This window comes from Protopterus annectens, chromosome 2.part1, assembly GCF_019279795.1.
Source record: "Protopterus annectens isolate FY-2018-M chromosome 2.part1, PAN1.0, whole genome shotgun sequence".
NCBI lineage: Eukaryota > Metazoa > Chordata > Ceratodontiformes > Protopteridae > Protopterus > Protopterus annectens.
Window position 1 is genome coordinate 922,429,092 of NC_056729.1, and position 17,308 is coordinate 922,446,399.

The window sequence follows — 17,308 nt, forward strand, 5'->3', positions numbered from 1 at the left end:
TTTGTATCCCAAAGTTCTAATGATGTTCCTGTGAGATTTGGGGAAGGAAAGTGCTTAAGTGAAAAAATAAAGCGAGCTATTCTCAGTGTTCAATGTATTTTTTGGCATGAGAAAAATGTCATGATTATGTGAACGTTAAAGAAATACAGGTAGAACCAAGCCATAACACTTTGTGTGTATTCAGAAAATCTTTGTACATGGCACTTCCATGATTGTATGATCTGAAAGTGAAATATAGAGCAGGCAAGGAACTAAGTATAGCAGATAAATACATAGATCTGCCACAAAAACATGTAGAGTTGTTAGAACTAGAAATGACTGTAATACTCCAGTTACCAATTACAGAAGTAAAAAAGCAAACAATACAGAAAATACACTGATGCAGACCAAGATAGTTAGTGAAAAAAGTTACAGTGAGAGACTAGCCTAATATTACCCAAGCACTTATATGACTGACATACTGCTAGCTTGGTATACAAATATGAATACATGACAAAAAGTCTAAGCAAAAAAAATAAATAAACTGAAGGCGAGGTTAATTAATGAAATTTGCTTATATTTTACTTTCAAGAAATAAACATCTGGGAATAATAAAGTCAAAAACATATGGTAATGCTTGAATTGTATTTGCCTTGTGTCCCAGGCAGTGCCTGACAATCCAGTAATCCAGGGCACAAACAAATAAATAGCAATGCGCCAGCTACAGGGAATCTGCATGTCATAAGGTACGCAGTCCCTTTATAAAATCAGTATGAATAATCATCATAAAAGCTTGCCCGTGTTGTATATTAAGCATTCTGATGAATGTGTAGGATCAGGTTCTGAATCTCATGCCCAATATGCAGAAACACAGAAGTCACCATAGCTGAAACCTCAAGTAAATTGATTTTTAAAATGATTTTAAGACGACCTAATAATTTTATTTTTATGTGAACACTTGAATAGCGGTAATAAGGACATGATAAAATGTTTCTTCAGCAGGCAATAATTTAGCAATGTTCTCTTAAAAAAGCAAAAGCAGAAGCTGAACAATGATAGTCTGTGATTTAAAATATCTGTACTTGATTTTTGAAAGATTGTGCTTTCTCCTCGGGCCTATGCTGACAATGGGCACTTTCTGGCCAGATAAACAAATGTCAAATAAATAAATATATAATGTGGTATATTACACCTCTTACCCTATACTGAAAACAGGTGGGGCTCAGTTCCTTAAAACACTCATCTCCTTCATAAATGGAACGCAAGGCTTCCAGCTCCATCTAGAATGAAAAGGTCATTCAATTAACTGTTGCATAAAACACCAATGCAACTAAACATATGCAGAGTATGTAAAAGAATACAAAAAGGGGAACAAAGAAGGACTTAATGAACTGTAAAGAGAGACAGTGAACTTAAGTAATTATCCAAATTAATTATTAAATCGGATTTCATAAGATAATGCATCAGAGATGCAAACTCAAAACTCTGCAAGTCTGCTATGCATGACATTAATCAGGTCATAACTGGCCACAATAAAGGGAAAAAAAAAGACAGAAATAACATTGCTCAGACTGACAAGTTCTGCACAGTTAAGATAGCAAATGCCTAGACACAAAAACACTCAGAAAATATTGCTTTGATCAAAGCAGAAATACATTACGAGTCGCACATGAAGGCAAACATACACAATGACAAAAGTCCACGAGACATGTATTGAGGTTTTAAATCCCCTATTTATTCATCTTGTAGAAACGTAAAAGATTCAAAACGAGATGGAATTCTATATGAAACTAGGAAACTGGTTCCAGTGTTGGGCACCTGTAAGAAAAAGTACAGTTTTGTACCTACCATAAATGTAGATGTTCGAGGATCCACATTGCTGCAGTCCTTACTATTGGGTAGTCCGCTGTCCAGTCGGCCCGAATACCAGTATCCTCAGTCTTTTCTTGCCCCAGATGTCAGAAGACCCTAAAAAGACAAGGCCCAAAATACCTGCACCAAAAATATGCACAATATATACAAAAATATACAAAAATATCAGCATATAACCTCACCTACACAACCACCCCTAAACACAGAGGGAAGGAGATGTGGATCCTCGAACATCTACATTTATGGTAGGTACAAAACTGTACTATGTTCTTCCACATTGCTGCAGTCCTTACTATTGGGTAGAATCCCAAAGCAGAGGTAAGGGAGGCTGGCAAATCATAAAGAAGTAGGAGCTGACAACATGCCTTGCAAAACAGCAGTGGCAAAACCAGCCCTAGACTTAGAGTAGATAGGAAGGTGATAATGCTTAGAGAAAGTATGCACTGAACTCCAAGTAGCTGCCTCCAAAATATCCTTAGTTGCCACCTTAGAAATGCTGTTGAAGTGGCAGTAGCCCTAGTGGAATGAGGCCTAATCCCAGCTGGAATCTCCTTGCCATGATGGGAATAACAAAATGCAATGCAAAACCCAATCCACCTAGAAATAGTTTGTTTTGACACAGGCTTGCCCTAACTCAAAGCAAAAGAAACAAATAACTGCTGAGACTGCCTAAAATCCTTAGTCCTGCTTAAATAATAACGCAATTGCCTGTGTACATCTAAAGTGTGCAAAATCTTTTCCCCTTTATTTTGGGGGTCTGCATAAAAAGTAGGCAAATGAATTGTTTGGTTTAAAGCCACACTAGAAACCACCTTAGGCATAAAGGAAGGATTAGTACGTAATGATACCCTATCCTTATGGAAAATCAAAAAGGGCTCTACTGCCATAAGGGCCTGCAACTCAGACACCCTTCTTGCAGAAGTAATAGCCAACAGAAAAGCAGTCTTCCATGACAAGTATTTCAATTCAGCAGTAAAGGTTGTAGAGTAAGTTTTTCCAACACAAAATTGAGATCCCAAGCAGGAGTAGGAGCTCTACGGGGGGGGGTCTTATATTCTTTGCCCCTCTAAGAAACTGCTTGAACAAAGGATGCGAAAACAATGGTGGGTCACAATCATAGTGAGCTGAAATTGCTGCAGCATGAATCTTAATGGAAGAGAAGGACAAACCTTTGTCCAATAACTCAGTAAGATATTGAAGAGCCACACTCAAATTAGGCTCAGAAATCTCCAAATTCTTTGCTGTACTCCAAAATAAAAATCTCTTCCATTTTTCTGCGTACACTTTCCTTGTACTAGGTCTTCTAGCTTCCATAATCACATTTAAAACTTGTTGAGGAAGTTGAGACCTGCTGTGTTTCAACACAGAATATGCCAGGCTGTTAGATGAAGAGAGTGAAGCTTGACATTGAGCAGATGACCGTCCTTCTGAGATAACAGATGAGGAATCAAAGGTAAAGGCCATGGAGGCTTCCTTACCAGACTCCTTAGTAGTGGGTACCAGTGTTGCGAGGCCAGTCTGGAGCTATCAAAATCATCCTTGGCTTGTCTTGTCTGACTTTTAATAGCACTTTTGGAAGAAGAGGCAGAGGTGGAAAGGCATACACATGAAGGTTTTTCCAACTGAAAGACAGAGCATCCACTTTCCAAGCTGTGTGATGAAACCCCTTTGTGCAAAACTTTGGCAGCTGGTGGTTTAGTGGAGAAGCGAACAGATCTATGTCTGGAGTTCCCCATGACACTGTCAAGTTCTGAAATACATGAAGATCCAGTTTCCACTGTGGGGATCCATGATTTGTCTGCTTAACACATCTGCTAAGGAGTTCTGTGCTCCGGCAGAAACCTTGCCTAAAGAGTTAGTTGCAAGCTTAGCGCAGTCTCCCATAAAATCATTGCTAGCCTGCATAGAGGATAAGAATGTGTCCCCTTGCTTGTTGATGTACCACATGACAGTTGTGTTGTCTGTTAGAATCAACACCTGCCCTGGAAGAAGTAACTCCTTGAAAGCCATTAATGCAAACTGGACTGCTAACATCTCCTTCATGTTGATATGTAGATGCTGTAGTCTGGCAGGCCACTTGTCTTGTATCCACTTTCCATTTAGATGAGCTCCCAAGCAATGTCCGAGGCATCTGTCGTTAAAATCTGACTCGCCTCTGGCGGGTCACAGAGAGTCCCTTGTTTAGGTGACATTCCTGAGCCCACCACAAAAATTCTTTTGAAGGCAAGGTATTATTTGAATGACAGTGTCCAAATCCTGGCAGTGCTGTGTCCATACATTTTGAGATACCATTGTAGCTTCCTCATATGCAGTTTGGCATTGGGAAGCACCAGAATACAAGATGCCATGAACCCTAATGCTTGAAGGACTGTCCTTGCAGTCAGCACGGACTGATGAGATAGTTGATGGAAGTAAAGTGACAGACTCTTTTGTTTGTCCGGGGTTAAAAAGGCCATCTGGGCTGCTGTATTCAGTCTCACACCCAGAAAGCACATGTCTTGAGAGGGTACTAGACTGGACTTTATTTCGTTCACAGAATACCCTAGGCATCTTAGCACTGCTATAGCATATTCCAGATGCTGTAGAAGGTGTTCCTTTTCTTGAGCCAGAATCAGGCAGTCGTCCAAGTAAGGATAGATTTGAATTCCTTGTAGCCTGAAGTAAGCTATCACTGGAGCCAGAACCTTTGTGAATACTCTGTAGATAAGCCAAAGGGCAATGCAGAGAACTGATAATGAGAATTTCCAGCTCGAAACAGATACTTCCTGCAACTTAGTCTTATAGGCACATGAAGGTAAGCTTCCTTGAGATCTAAAGTTACCATCCAGTGATCTTTGCCCAGCAGAGGTAAAAGCTGTTGTAACGTCAACATCTTGAACTTTGGAATGTCCAGATAAGTGTTGAGGATAGATAAATCCAAAATTGGTCTCCACGTGTTCCCCTTCTTTGGTACTAGGAACAGGCGAGAATAAAATCCTAGGCCCCTTTCTGATACAGGGACTGGCTGAATGGCCCCTATTTGGAGTAACAGAGAAATTTGCTTGTGAGCCTCTTTCCTTTGTGGAGGAGGAACGTCTGGCATGCCTTTGAAAGGGGCAATGTATGGAAATAAAACCTGTAACCGTGGTGAATGATATCCAACACCCATCTGTCTTGAGTGATTAAATCCCAATTTTCTTTGAAAAGAGACAGTCTTCCTCCCTAAGGAGCTGCCAGGCGAGAATCTACTGGCAGCTGAAAAGGCAGGTCATTGGGTCTGTGAGGACAGACCCCTGGGCTCAGCAGAAGTCAGAGCAGGTGAACTGCCTGTTCTAGGCCTAAAAGAACCTTGAGCTCTGCCCCTACCACGTCTAGACCTACCCCTAGACTGTGAATCATAAGCAGGATATGTCCATCCCTTAGTAGGCCAATTTCTACTAAACTTGGTGGCTGCACCTGCAAGAAATCTTTAACAGTTTGCATAGACTTAGCTTTGTCCTCCATTTTCTTTAAAACTGCTTCCACAGGCGAACCAAACAACACATCAGACTGTAAAGGAGCATCCAAAATCCTTGTCTTAACATGCTCAGCTAAATTCTGATCCCTCAACCAGGCATGCCTGCGAAGAACAGAACTAGTGGCAGCCACCCTCGAGGAGGCCTGTACAGCATCAAAACCACATTGCAAAGAATGCTTACCCACTTGTTCAGACACATGAACTAAATCCAGCAACTCTTTACACTCAATACCTTCTGCCAAAGCATCCACCTTAGATTTCAGTTGTGAAAGGAGATAATTTTGATATTTAAGCATGTGAAACTGACAATTCAACGCCCTCATGGCTAAAGTGGAAGAAGTATACACTTTCTTTCCCCATCTATCCAAAGCCCTTGCCTCTTTATCAGTGGGAACAGGGTTTTTAACCACAGAGGCCTTAACACCTTTAGGTCCCTGAGAAACAGTTTCGGTCTGCCCTAGGACTCTTAAAAGATACTTATGAGCTTCAGGCACCCTATAGTACCTATCAGGTTTAACAGGAGCAGGAGGCAAAGAATCAGGGTTCAGGGAAGCCTCTGCAAAAACATCTTCCACCACATTCAACACAGGAGGTATAGCTAAGGGCCTATGCTGGGGCAAAACAAGAATTCCCTAAGCCTTTTCCTGGAATCAGAGTAATCCTGGCCTTCCCATTTAAAGTGCTCCCTCATGGAATGCAGAGTCTCTGAAAATGAGAAATCCTCAGGAGGAGAAGCTGTAGGAGTGGAATCATCCACATCAGAATCAGAATAAGGAGGATATTCCTGCAAATCTTCCGCCAGAAGACTCAGAAGCCTCTGAACACTGTTCAAAACTATCAAACTCGGTTCCACCCTAGGCCTCTTATCAGGAGGGGCATAGAACCTCTAATCATAGTAATCAAATCTTCTGCCATTTTAAGCATATGTTTCTTAGGCACAGAACCTGAAATGCTAGGAGAAGCCCCACTGAAGCTGAACTTGGTCAAAGAAGTTTTGGCAACAGAAGGAGAGGCTCTAACTACCTTGGGAAGAGAGGGAAGAACAGTTACCTGAGAAGCCCCCTCAGCCTGGCCTACCTCCTGAGAAGGCACATCCTGTAACAGTAAAGTCTCTGCCTGAGACTCCAAAGAAACTCCTGGCAAAACCTCCGGCTCCACTGAGCCTTCTAAAGAACCGACGTCCGGGACTGCCGGTTCATCAACCCTAGGCTTCTCTGTTTTGTCCTTGCTTCCCAAACACTAACCTGGCACAGTCTAACAGTCTCTTAATAGTGCGTTTGTTAAACCTAGCACAAGAGCGGCATCCAACAACGTCGTGCTCAGGCCCTAAACAAGGTATACACAAGGTATGGAAATCCCTATGAGGTATCTGTTTCCCACAAGAAATACAGTTATTCACTTTTTCTGACATCCGGTTAAATACTGAGGCAAGAAAAACCAAAATGTTAACTCTGATTCGGTCTGAAACTCCAATATTTCAGAACGCCAACCTGCACTCGCAAAACTGCTTCTGCATCGGACCATGCAAAAGACTGAGGATATGCTCTGGTATTCGGGCCGACTGGACAGCGGACTACCCAATAGTAAGGACTGCAGCAATGTGGAACGAAGAACATCAAAATCTTTACCCATCTTACTACTTTGTGACTTTTTCTTTGTCAGTTGGCACAGAGGTTAAGGTTGGAAACTTTATTTCCTGCAGTACAGGGTTTGATTCCCTTGGCCCACTGTAAAACCTTGAGCAAGTCACTTAATCTGACACTGCTCAGAGTCAACCCTGAAATGGGACTATGTGTCCAGTAGGCCTACTTGGTTAACAAATGGGCATTATTATTAATGTCAAACTAGAATTAGAAGTCGTGTAACTCTCCTTTATCTCAAGGAATACAAATTCAAATCTCCTTCAATAATTGAGTACAAGAACTGAGGACAGGCCTGAAAGCCTTTTTTACCCATGTAAACACTTTAACTGCCATATTTTTACTTTTACATATTATGTAACTCGTATATATGGTACACTTGTTACTTCGAGACTGGTTGCTGCTACAACCTTTTTACAGTTATATCATTACTGTCACATACCACACAATCGATATAGTCCACTTTCAATAACTTGATGTTGTTAAGCATTTAAATCCAAATATTTAAATTTAGTTATTTAACATTTATTAAGTGGCAAGTGAACTAGTCCAAGGATCCTTTTTAGTCACACACCGGCTACAGAGGTCAAACAATACAACTAAACATACAACAGAATGCATGACTACTTATTACTGAAACTTACATTGGCATTTGTAGTTACATAACTGTAGACTGACAGTACTGAATCATCACTTGGAAAAAAGACAGTTTTGAATTTTCAAGAAGGTACTGTTCATTGACAGAGCAAATTAGCTTACAGTTGAATTCCTTATTTCAATAAATATAAGAACCAAATTAAAATTATGTCAGAAAATGTAATACATAATTGTTCCTCACATTAAAGATGCTTTCAAGGCCATATCTATAAAAATACTCACAGACATACAGTTTTATCTGGTAGAATTTAGTTGTAGTTTGAAGCCAGTAAGTTTGTTGACTTATTTCTTCTGTGAGTTTGTTCCAAATGGAAGGTGCATTTTGCATTTTTTTTTTTTTTTTTTTAGAAAATACTTCTTTGTAGTAGATATTTTGTAAGGTGGTCTGGTTAATAGAGTGTCCTCTGTATTTCTAAGAGTACAATTACAATTCCTGTTAAAGAGTATCATCTTTAAAGGGGAGAAAATCTAATGGAGTTTATAAGGGTGTTAAATAGTAGCTCACTTCTTGATGGAACTGCAAGTTATCTACCATTATACCATGACTCCCCCCCATTAATATTCCAAAACGTACACGCTGATTGGCCAGCGTGCACGTTGTAAATCGACTTAGTACAAGTCTCCTTTAAAACACTGTGTCGCTATGTTAAAAAAGAGTTTAACATAGCGACACAGGTTTAAAAAAAGCAACGGAGATCTCCATTGCTTTTTTTTAAAGCTGTCTCGCTATGTTAAACAACTCTAACATAGCGACACAGTGTGTAAAAAGCAACGGAGATCTTGCTTTCTCCGTTGCTTTTTTTTAAACCTGTCTCGCTATGTTAAATGGGTTTTAACATAGCGAGACAGCTTTAAAATAAGCAACGGAGCTCCGTTGCTTATTTTAAAGCTGTCTCGCCATGTTAAACCCATTTAACATAGCGAGACAGGTTAAACGGAGAAAGCAAGATCTCTGTTGCTTTACTTTCGCTGTTAAATGGGTTTAACATAGCAAGACAGCTTTAAAATAAGCAACGGACATCTCAGTTGCTTATTTTAAAGCTGTCTCGCTATATTAAACCCATTTAACATAGCAAAACAGTAAAAAGCAACGGAGATCTTGCTTTCTCCATTGCTTTTGGCCACAGCTCTGATGTACTGCGTAGGCATGCACAATACATCAGAACTACCGCGGATACCAGACAGCTGCGGAAGGGCAGCAAAGAGGCATTATACAATGCCGTTATTTAAGAAAAGTAATTATTTATTTTCTTAAATAATGTCATAGTATAATAGCAATAACCCACTTCTGGGTGTGGGTAATGCCGGATTTACCCACGGTTGTCTTTGTTTGGTCCCTCGGGACCAAACCACGCCAACCGTGGTTAAATCCCGCATTACCCACACCCAGGCGTGGGTTATTGCTATATTCATCACTGCAGTGCAGTGGTGATGTTCTTCATAATGATCACTGCTGCAGCAGCCTTAGCTGTATGGGTTATTCCTGCCAAAGATACAATGGCCAGCAAGCTTACAAAGCTTCAGGGCACCTTCCACGCACCCAAACTGTCTTTTAGTCGTAAGCCCTTCAGAGTTTTTCTGCTGCTGAAGAATATGCTCCCCTGAGGCTTTTGGGGACTGATGTTTGGCTTGTGCTTTCCTTTGCTGGGCAGACAAATTCCCATTGGTGTAAAAAAAAAAAAACTTCCATTTTCTTAAATGTATTGATGTTATTACTTTACTATTCAGGAAAGGTATTTTAAAGCTAGTAGTATTGCATTAGGTTTTAATGGAGTGTCTCGGGACCATACTTAAATGTAGCACTAGTTTTTTTTCTCACAGTTTAAAAGTAATGTTAACTAAATGAAAACATTTTCTGTGGAGATTTGTGTTTATATTTCCTTGATGAGGCTAGTAGTGTTTGAAAGTGTTTTTACAACGTTTTTCTGTCAAAAATAAATAAAAATAGATTTTTGTGGACTGCTAGTTTTATCGGCATTTGCTGCTTGTCTTACCTGGGAAAGAGGCACCATTTTGGCTTTATCACTGAACAGACTACCAGTCCCAGTCTGTCCTTCTTCCAATCACAAAAAGAAAAAAAAAGTTAAGCAAACAGTCTTTGCTACCACAGCAGGATAACAGTTTCTCTCAGCTGCATGTGGGGGACACTGCTGTGGCCATTTCTTGTACCTCAGACTACTAAACTTTTATCCTGGAACCCTGTGGGTGCAGCACCTACAGCTACTATGGACTGTGGGCTAGCCATGTCCTCTGTGGCTGTTGGGAGTTCCCACAGTGAGAAAGGGACAGCCACTCTTGGTGGTCCTAGGAGACGAAACACGGAAGGCTTCCCTGTTGTGCCAGAATGCTGTGCCCATCCCGGAGGAAGCAGCTTCTGCCATTAGTAACAGTTCACCCCATTTCTCCTATCAAAAAATAAACAGGAAACCAAGCATGTGTCTACTCCTCCTCAAATTTCTTAAGACACGAGTACTTTACTAGAGTCAGGCTCTGGGTTTAATTCAGTATATTGAGCCTTCTTGTAAGGTAGTTTCTGGTAAAAGAAAAAGGGATTCCTCTTTTTCTGAAGAAATTCAATGCTCTGAATCTTAACAGGAAGAAGCAGAGATGGACTCTGGGCTTTCTCCTCAAACTTCTAATTCAGACTCGGACAATAGCTCAGTTTCATATTCTCCCTCTAGGGGGTTTCTTTTATGTTCCAGTGTTTTCATTGGGAGAACACGGACGTTTATTAGTCCCTCAGAAAACATGATGAGTTTTGCAGAAGGATTTTCCAGAACCTACACCTACTCCACCCGTTGTCAGCTTTACAGGAGGTGTGTGCTTTGTATGTTACTGTCGACAGTTTTTCTGCTAGTCAGCCAGCTGCCTCTAAAATGGCAGCTTGATTCCTCATTCTTAATTTTTATTTTTACACTATTCCCAGTCCTGGTCCACAACTAAAGCCTTAGTTGATCCCGCTGCTACTAAGCACTTAGTTAATTCTAAACCTACTCCTTCTGATAAGGATAGGAAAACTATTAATAAGTATGGGAAAAAGTGTATAGGTTTTTGCAACTTTGATCTTTAGAATATTGAATCGTCAGACTCACATGTTAAAGTTTGTTCTGACAAATTGCAAAAGTAGGAGTAATGTTTTATCTGCAGTTTCTTCTTGCGAGGAAAAACATCTGCTGTAAATAACAGTTTCTTCTATTGCTTAGGTCACGACTCATTGTTTTCAGTGTTTACATGACTCTTGATATTTCTTCCAGAGCTGTGGCCACTGGTACTGTTCACAGGAGGTCTGTACGACTGCTTTCTCAGGACCTCCTTGATGATGTTAAAAATAAAATTTTAAATTCTCCCTTGGATAAAGATTTAGTATCTGGCACCTTTGCTGCAGTGGTGATCAAAAAATGTGATGAAAAGGGCAAGCTGATCCAAGGAATCTGAGATATTCAGCCCTCCTTCTCCAAATGTTCTAAGGGATTTTCTATATCCTCATTTAATTTTGGCACAAAAAAAGATACACAAATTCATCAACAACAAAAAAAGGTAAACTGATATTTAAGAAGAAATAACAAGGGGTTCTGAAAAGAAGTCTCAAACCAAGGGCAGTAAGGGCAGTCCAAAATGTCGGATTATTCAAAATACCTTGTGACCCACTCCCACCCGGTCTCTCCTTTTTCTTCCAGAAAGTCTTAAACTCCTGTTTCTCTTTGGCAGAATGCATCAGACAAATGGGCTTTGAATAATATTCATCAAGATTACAGATAGCAGTGGAAGGAAAATCCTCCTTTTCAGAGGGTTATTCCTCATCCTCTAGATCAGACTTTTGATTCCACATGTTCTTCACCACAAGCTGCTAGAAACAGTTCCTCCTTCCCAAGTGGGAAAGGGTTTTTATTTAAGGAGGTTCCCAGTAACAAAGAAAAAAATACTTAAGAGACCAGTTCGGGATAGTTTTTTTTCTAAACCGGTTTATTATGGCGATGCCCTGACCCGAGTCAAAACAGATTATTTGAAAATGGCTGTCTAAGGCTATAACCTTTAGTTACACTCACCATAACAATCCTATACAGGGCAAGGTCAAAGTTCTTTCTACTAGGGCCATGGCTTCATCTATTACTTTCTGGATAGAGGTGGATTCAAATAGAGGTGAATTCAAGAAATATTCTAGAAGCTGCTACTTGGTCCTGTGCAAATACTTTTACAAAGCATTATTAAGCTTCATTCCTTCTCAAGGTCTAGATCAAGCTTTGCAAGGACCACTCTCTAGGGATTCCTGGATTCTTCTTCTTTCACTGTCGTTAGCTAAGGTAATCTACCCATATAGTTAAGGCTACTGCAGCAGTGATAACTATGAAGAAAATAATACAGTCGTGCAAGCTGAACCTCCCATAACAGTACATGTCCAAATAATCACTGCTGTAGTTGCCGCTCCCTACCCTCCCGCCCTCCTTGTTTTTGGGAGTGTTTTTTATATGCCAGGGTGGGACATTCATGTTTTGTTGAGTCTAGCATAGTCCTTTCAGGGTCAGCCTCCTCATTTCTGCTGGCAAGAAAGCTCTGAAGGGCTGCCCAAACTTTTCTTTTAGTCCACTCGGGTTGAGCTGCTTGACAGTTTGAGCATGTAAAATTTGACCTGAAGCTTTGGAAACTGACTGGCTCTTGTATCCATGGCAGATTATAACTTGTATGGCTAAGGCTACTGCAGCAGAGATCATTATGAAGAACATCACCACTGCACTGCAATAAAGAATGGTAGACAGCTTACAGTTCCATGAAGAAATGAGCTACTGGTTACCACACTTACAAGCTCCTTAATATGGAAGATTGTCCACCTTTAAAGACCAGACTCTCTAAACTTTGGAAGCTGGCTGGTTTGAGTTGATTTCTCATGCCTAGTGAACACTAGGTCATCTGCATTCATTATGCAATCAACTGTTGGGAGGCCCCTGGGGATATCATCAAATCAAATATTCTACCCCTAATCTCAAGATTGGTTTGCCATTGCTTTTTAAACAAAAACAGATAATCTCATGAAATAACTACTGACAACATAATTTGAGATCATAAATTAATGAGGGACAAATTGGTTTTATTTTCACTATATTACCACTTATACTGAACCAGTGACGTCTCACCTTGTACCTCAGTTTTACTTATACATGTATATAGACACATGCACACAACATTTATTTATTTATTTTATTTTACATTTGTTAACCGGGAAAGTCCAACTGGACACAGGTCCATTTTCAGTGGAGGCCTAGGGAGAAAAGCTCCAATTACATAAATTGACAAGTTCACAATGATAGATATTTATATCAGGAAGTTAACATTTTAAGACTCACAGTATATTACAAATTTAAAGGAAAATATGAATAACTTAGAAGAGAATATAACTTAGCAGATATTACATGGTACAATCAGAACAAGATGCATTATATACAGAAATCATTCAATAGTAGGCAGACAGGAGTAGTTGGCACTATTGTCATATCTTGACAGTCCGGTGTGTTTAATTTCTCAGGTGATATAGAAAGTTACTGTGAGTAGTTTAATGGATGACATAACAATACTTTTAGAATATGACAAACTGTGCATTAATTTAATATAGTAGAAAAATAAGTTGGTGATGCTTGCTTATCATGACAGTGGATTGCATTTTATTGCTTATGGTTACATAAAGGCCATATTTAGTATGTGACTCTAGCTATCATTAATGGAGAGTATGGTAGTTATTTAGAATTCTGTTATTCATCCTGGGGCGAGACAAGAGCATAGCCTGTTGTTCTTGAAGTGAGTTTTAAGAAGTTTTTTGAAATAGGTGGCAGAATTATTGGATATTAGTTGGGTAGGAAGAGAGTTCCAGAGTTTTGAAATGGAGTGGCTATAGACAGCTTTACCTGCCTAGCTGTTGTGTTTGGCGACTTCTAGGTGATTTAGGTACTAAATCCCAATGTTCTGGCTGTGACGTGAAGTTGTATAAGTTGCTGAAGAGCTGGGAGTTTGTCGGAGTGGTAAAATACTTTGTGTGCTAGTGACAGTTGATATAGTTGCAGTACTTGTGGGAGTTCTAGCCAGTTATGTTTGTTGAGGGATTCACAGTGATGGCATTGGTGGAGTGACACTGTAGCAAATCACAGACACACAGACACACACACACCTTCAATTATAAAATCTCATACAGTCCATTAGTTTGCTATGGAGATCAGTGTCTGATCTCGAATAGTTGTCAGTTCCATTTTAAAATCTCTGTAATCACCATTTTCATCTCCCTTACTAATGTTTTTCTTTTGGTTTTCAATTTTTGTTACATCTTTCCTAGTCATGGTTAACAGTAAAGATAGGAACACTTCCATCTCTCTTTAGAACGTGCTATTTGACACAAAACAAAAAAATATCAAGGTTAAATTCTCCTAGACTTAACATATTATTCAAGTCACTTTTGTATTAAAGCAACTTTGCACTTTCCAAATTATATTTGGCACCATCACATTTTTCTCCAAGCCTCGTAAGAATATAGACATTTGTGCAAACAAGTCCGTATTCAAAAATCCTACACTTTCTCGATTTAGTTGCATATCTTGGATTAAGACATTTCTTTCCACTAATCATCTGTAATACCTTTATTTAAATCATTTACTCTATGCTAGTCTTACCTTCAGACTATATTGTCTTCTAAAATTTAAATATGGCCTTTCATTTCTACTGATTACTCTTTTCTAGTCTGCCATTTCTATTCTGGCATCAGTTATAAAATTTGGTATTTGTGGTTTAACAAAATTACTATTCAACCTCTACACATCTTTCTTGAACTCCAACATTACACCTGAATATGCAAGTTGATCAGAGTTCAGTAACCCAAATAAAATCTATCTCCATCCATTTTATTACCTCATTTCCTTTTATCATGTTCTCCCCAAATCTTGGTTCTTTCATCTGCTTATAAACAACATTTTACTGTGCATGAATGTGCTTATATTTATATATGTACCCTATTGGTGTTATTCCAGGTCTAATGTTCTTTAACAGAGAAGTATTAATTAAGTTTTTATGTGCATTAGGCTCTTGATTTTACTTCCCTAGATCTGTCCAAATGTCCACATGTGATCCTGTTATCCCACAGGGCACTATGCCTATCATGTGCTTTCATTTGGGCATCTATATTCCCTGTCCCGAGTCAAAAATGTTAATCTACACTGCACAGCCTTATAGTAGGCCTCCAAATCCAGAAGTCCCAAATGACCACGTTCTTCTGTAAGCATTAGTTTTTCTCCATTGCACACTCTCTCATTATCTCAAAGAAACTCCTTCATTCCCTTTTTCTTATTCCTCCATCTCTGATCTCTCAGTTGATATATCATAATTGCTTACATCTTATGGACAATGTCTATATTTCCATTGTCTTATCTTACTTAAAACCTTTCACACAATTCCTTCCCACCTTTCTTTAGCTTCCTGCTCAACTTCCACTTTTAAACAAATTAACAAGTATCTAATCTTGTTACGACTTAAGAAAAAAGGGAAACACTGGACCAAGGCTTGCATTCTGGCATAATTCATCACTATAGCCTTTGTTTACATTATATCCTGATATACTTTTAAAAATATTTCAGTTTATCAAACTTCGTTTTTACATCTTGTTCCAGACTGCTAACATATAATATGTCTGCAAAAAGTGCCAGTTCTTCTTTAGTATTTATCCATTTACATCCGATTATGTTTGATGATGTCCCTGGCTTATAGCTCCAAATATAAAAGAGTAATGGTGAAAGTGAAAACCACCTAGCTCCTCCTATAAGATGAATGCTTTAGACAGTTCACTACTGCCTTCATCTTCGCTTAAGCTTCTCTATAAATATTAATCTCATAGTTTGTGAAAACCCCAAATGCCACGAAAGATCTCCTCATAAATTCCCAACTCACTTTCAAATAATTTTTCGTTATCCAAATCTATTAACATTATTATTTTCCCATGCATACTTTCAAATAATAGAGGTTCTTTTACTATTGTCCAATGTGTGCCTACCTTCTATAAACCCATGTATCTTAGTTCTTGGCAACATCTTATAGGTTCATAGGTAAGTATTAGGCTATCTGCCCAAAGGCATTTATAAGCCTAGCCAGAATGTGTTGGCTTTCGCCGCCCCCTTAGATTAGTTCCCTGTGCCTCTGTCCAGCAGAGCCACTGAAGTGATCCCCGGGGTAAACTTTGTTTCCCATCCACTCGTCAAGGTTTCTCTTGAAAGTGTTAGCGAGGAGCTCTGCCTAATGTAGATTGGAATCTTGTTCCAAAGCATGGGAAGTCTCTGGGACAGGAATCTATCCCTCCAGCACATCCTATTTATTGGTGTGGTGAGGTTTAGATCCCTAAAGCGTGTCGCTCGAGGGGATAAGGTTTTCTTTAGGTGGAGCATGTCCATCAATTCTGGATTGGACATGGCCTTGTATGTCATGCAGAGATCACCTCTGAGTAGGCAGTATGCAACACAGTACAGCTGGGAGTTTCTTCGGGCATCTGTTTGAGGCCAGTGATCCTCTAGGTGAGGTACTTCTGTAGTCTTTCCAGCTGTTGCAGGTGTCTTGTAAGGTACATCCCAAATGAGGCGTCGCACTCTATGATGGGTCTGATGTGTAGAGGGGCACAATGACCTCTTCTGATCTGGATGCCAACCCTTTTGTGATTAGGTGGGTCATGTAGAAGGATTTTCAAACCACTTTGGCAATGTGATTATCAAAGGTGAGATTACCAGTTTCCTCCTTCTATTGTATAGCTTGTTTATGGTAGGAGTCCAGCAAACTGGTTTCCTTTTCTTGGAGGAGCGAGTCTTGGTTTTGCTTGGGATAGCACGATCCATGTATTCTTCTTGGTGCCTGTAGAAGGCATTAGTAAAAGGTATTGCAGCTTGGACAGCGTTATCCTTTAGCATGGGGGCTTTGAAACTTTCCACCTCGGTCTGAAGTAAAGTGAAGTTTGCTTTTCCTTGGTTTCCTTGTCCAGGGGTGGGGGCAGAATGTGGATATCCAAAGTGATTTGTTTATGGTCAGATCTAACCAGCGAGGGGTTGATCTCTAGTTTGGAAAACCGGTCACCATGTTGGTGAGGACCAGGTCCAATATGTTGTCATCTCTGGAGTGTTGACCAGTTGAACCAGGGCGTTTGAGTTTATAAATTCTAAGAAATGTTGGGCAAGGGAGTTAGTACTTGAGTAGTTCTCCCAGTTAATGTTTGGGTAATTGAAATCACCCAATATTAGGGTGTTTGGTAGGTCCTTTATGTTTCTCAGTGTTTCCAGAAATACGGAATGGGGGTCCTTGGACATGGTGGGTGATCTGTAGCAAGCTACAATTTGATTCGCAGTTTTGCCCATTTTTAGTTGCACGTGGATGATCTCTGAAGCATCGTGCTGTGCCACTAACCTGGAGGTGTGGGTATCCTTGATGAATATGGATACACCCCCGCCTTTTGTATTTTTGTATGGGTTCTGTGGCCGAATAGTATGGTTTGAGTTGTAGCCTGGTAGTGCTGGGGGTGCTCTCTTGAGCCTTAAACCAGGTTTCTGTTACTGCACATATATTGATTTTCTCCAAACTGAGGAGTACCTCGAGTGCATGCATTTTGAGGTTTAGACTTCTGGCACTGAGTAACATTACCCTCAGTTTTTTGTTACTT

The 17,308-nt window shown here is 39.8% G+C and overlaps 1 protein-coding gene across 2 annotated transcripts in view; it reads right to left on the reverse strand.

Moving 5' to 3' along the window:
- Positions 1-17,308, reverse strand: part of RWDD4 (RWD domain containing 4) — a 441,468-nt gene that overhangs the window by 393,606 nt on the left and 30,554 nt on the right. For both annotated transcript variants that reach the window (XM_044062554.1, XM_044062555.1), the window contains exon 2: positions 1,179-1,259. In XM_044062554.1, coding sequence (XP_043918489.1) covers positions 1,179-1,259 — 81 coding nt within the window. The remainder of the gene's footprint in view (positions 1-1,178; positions 1,260-17,308) is intronic.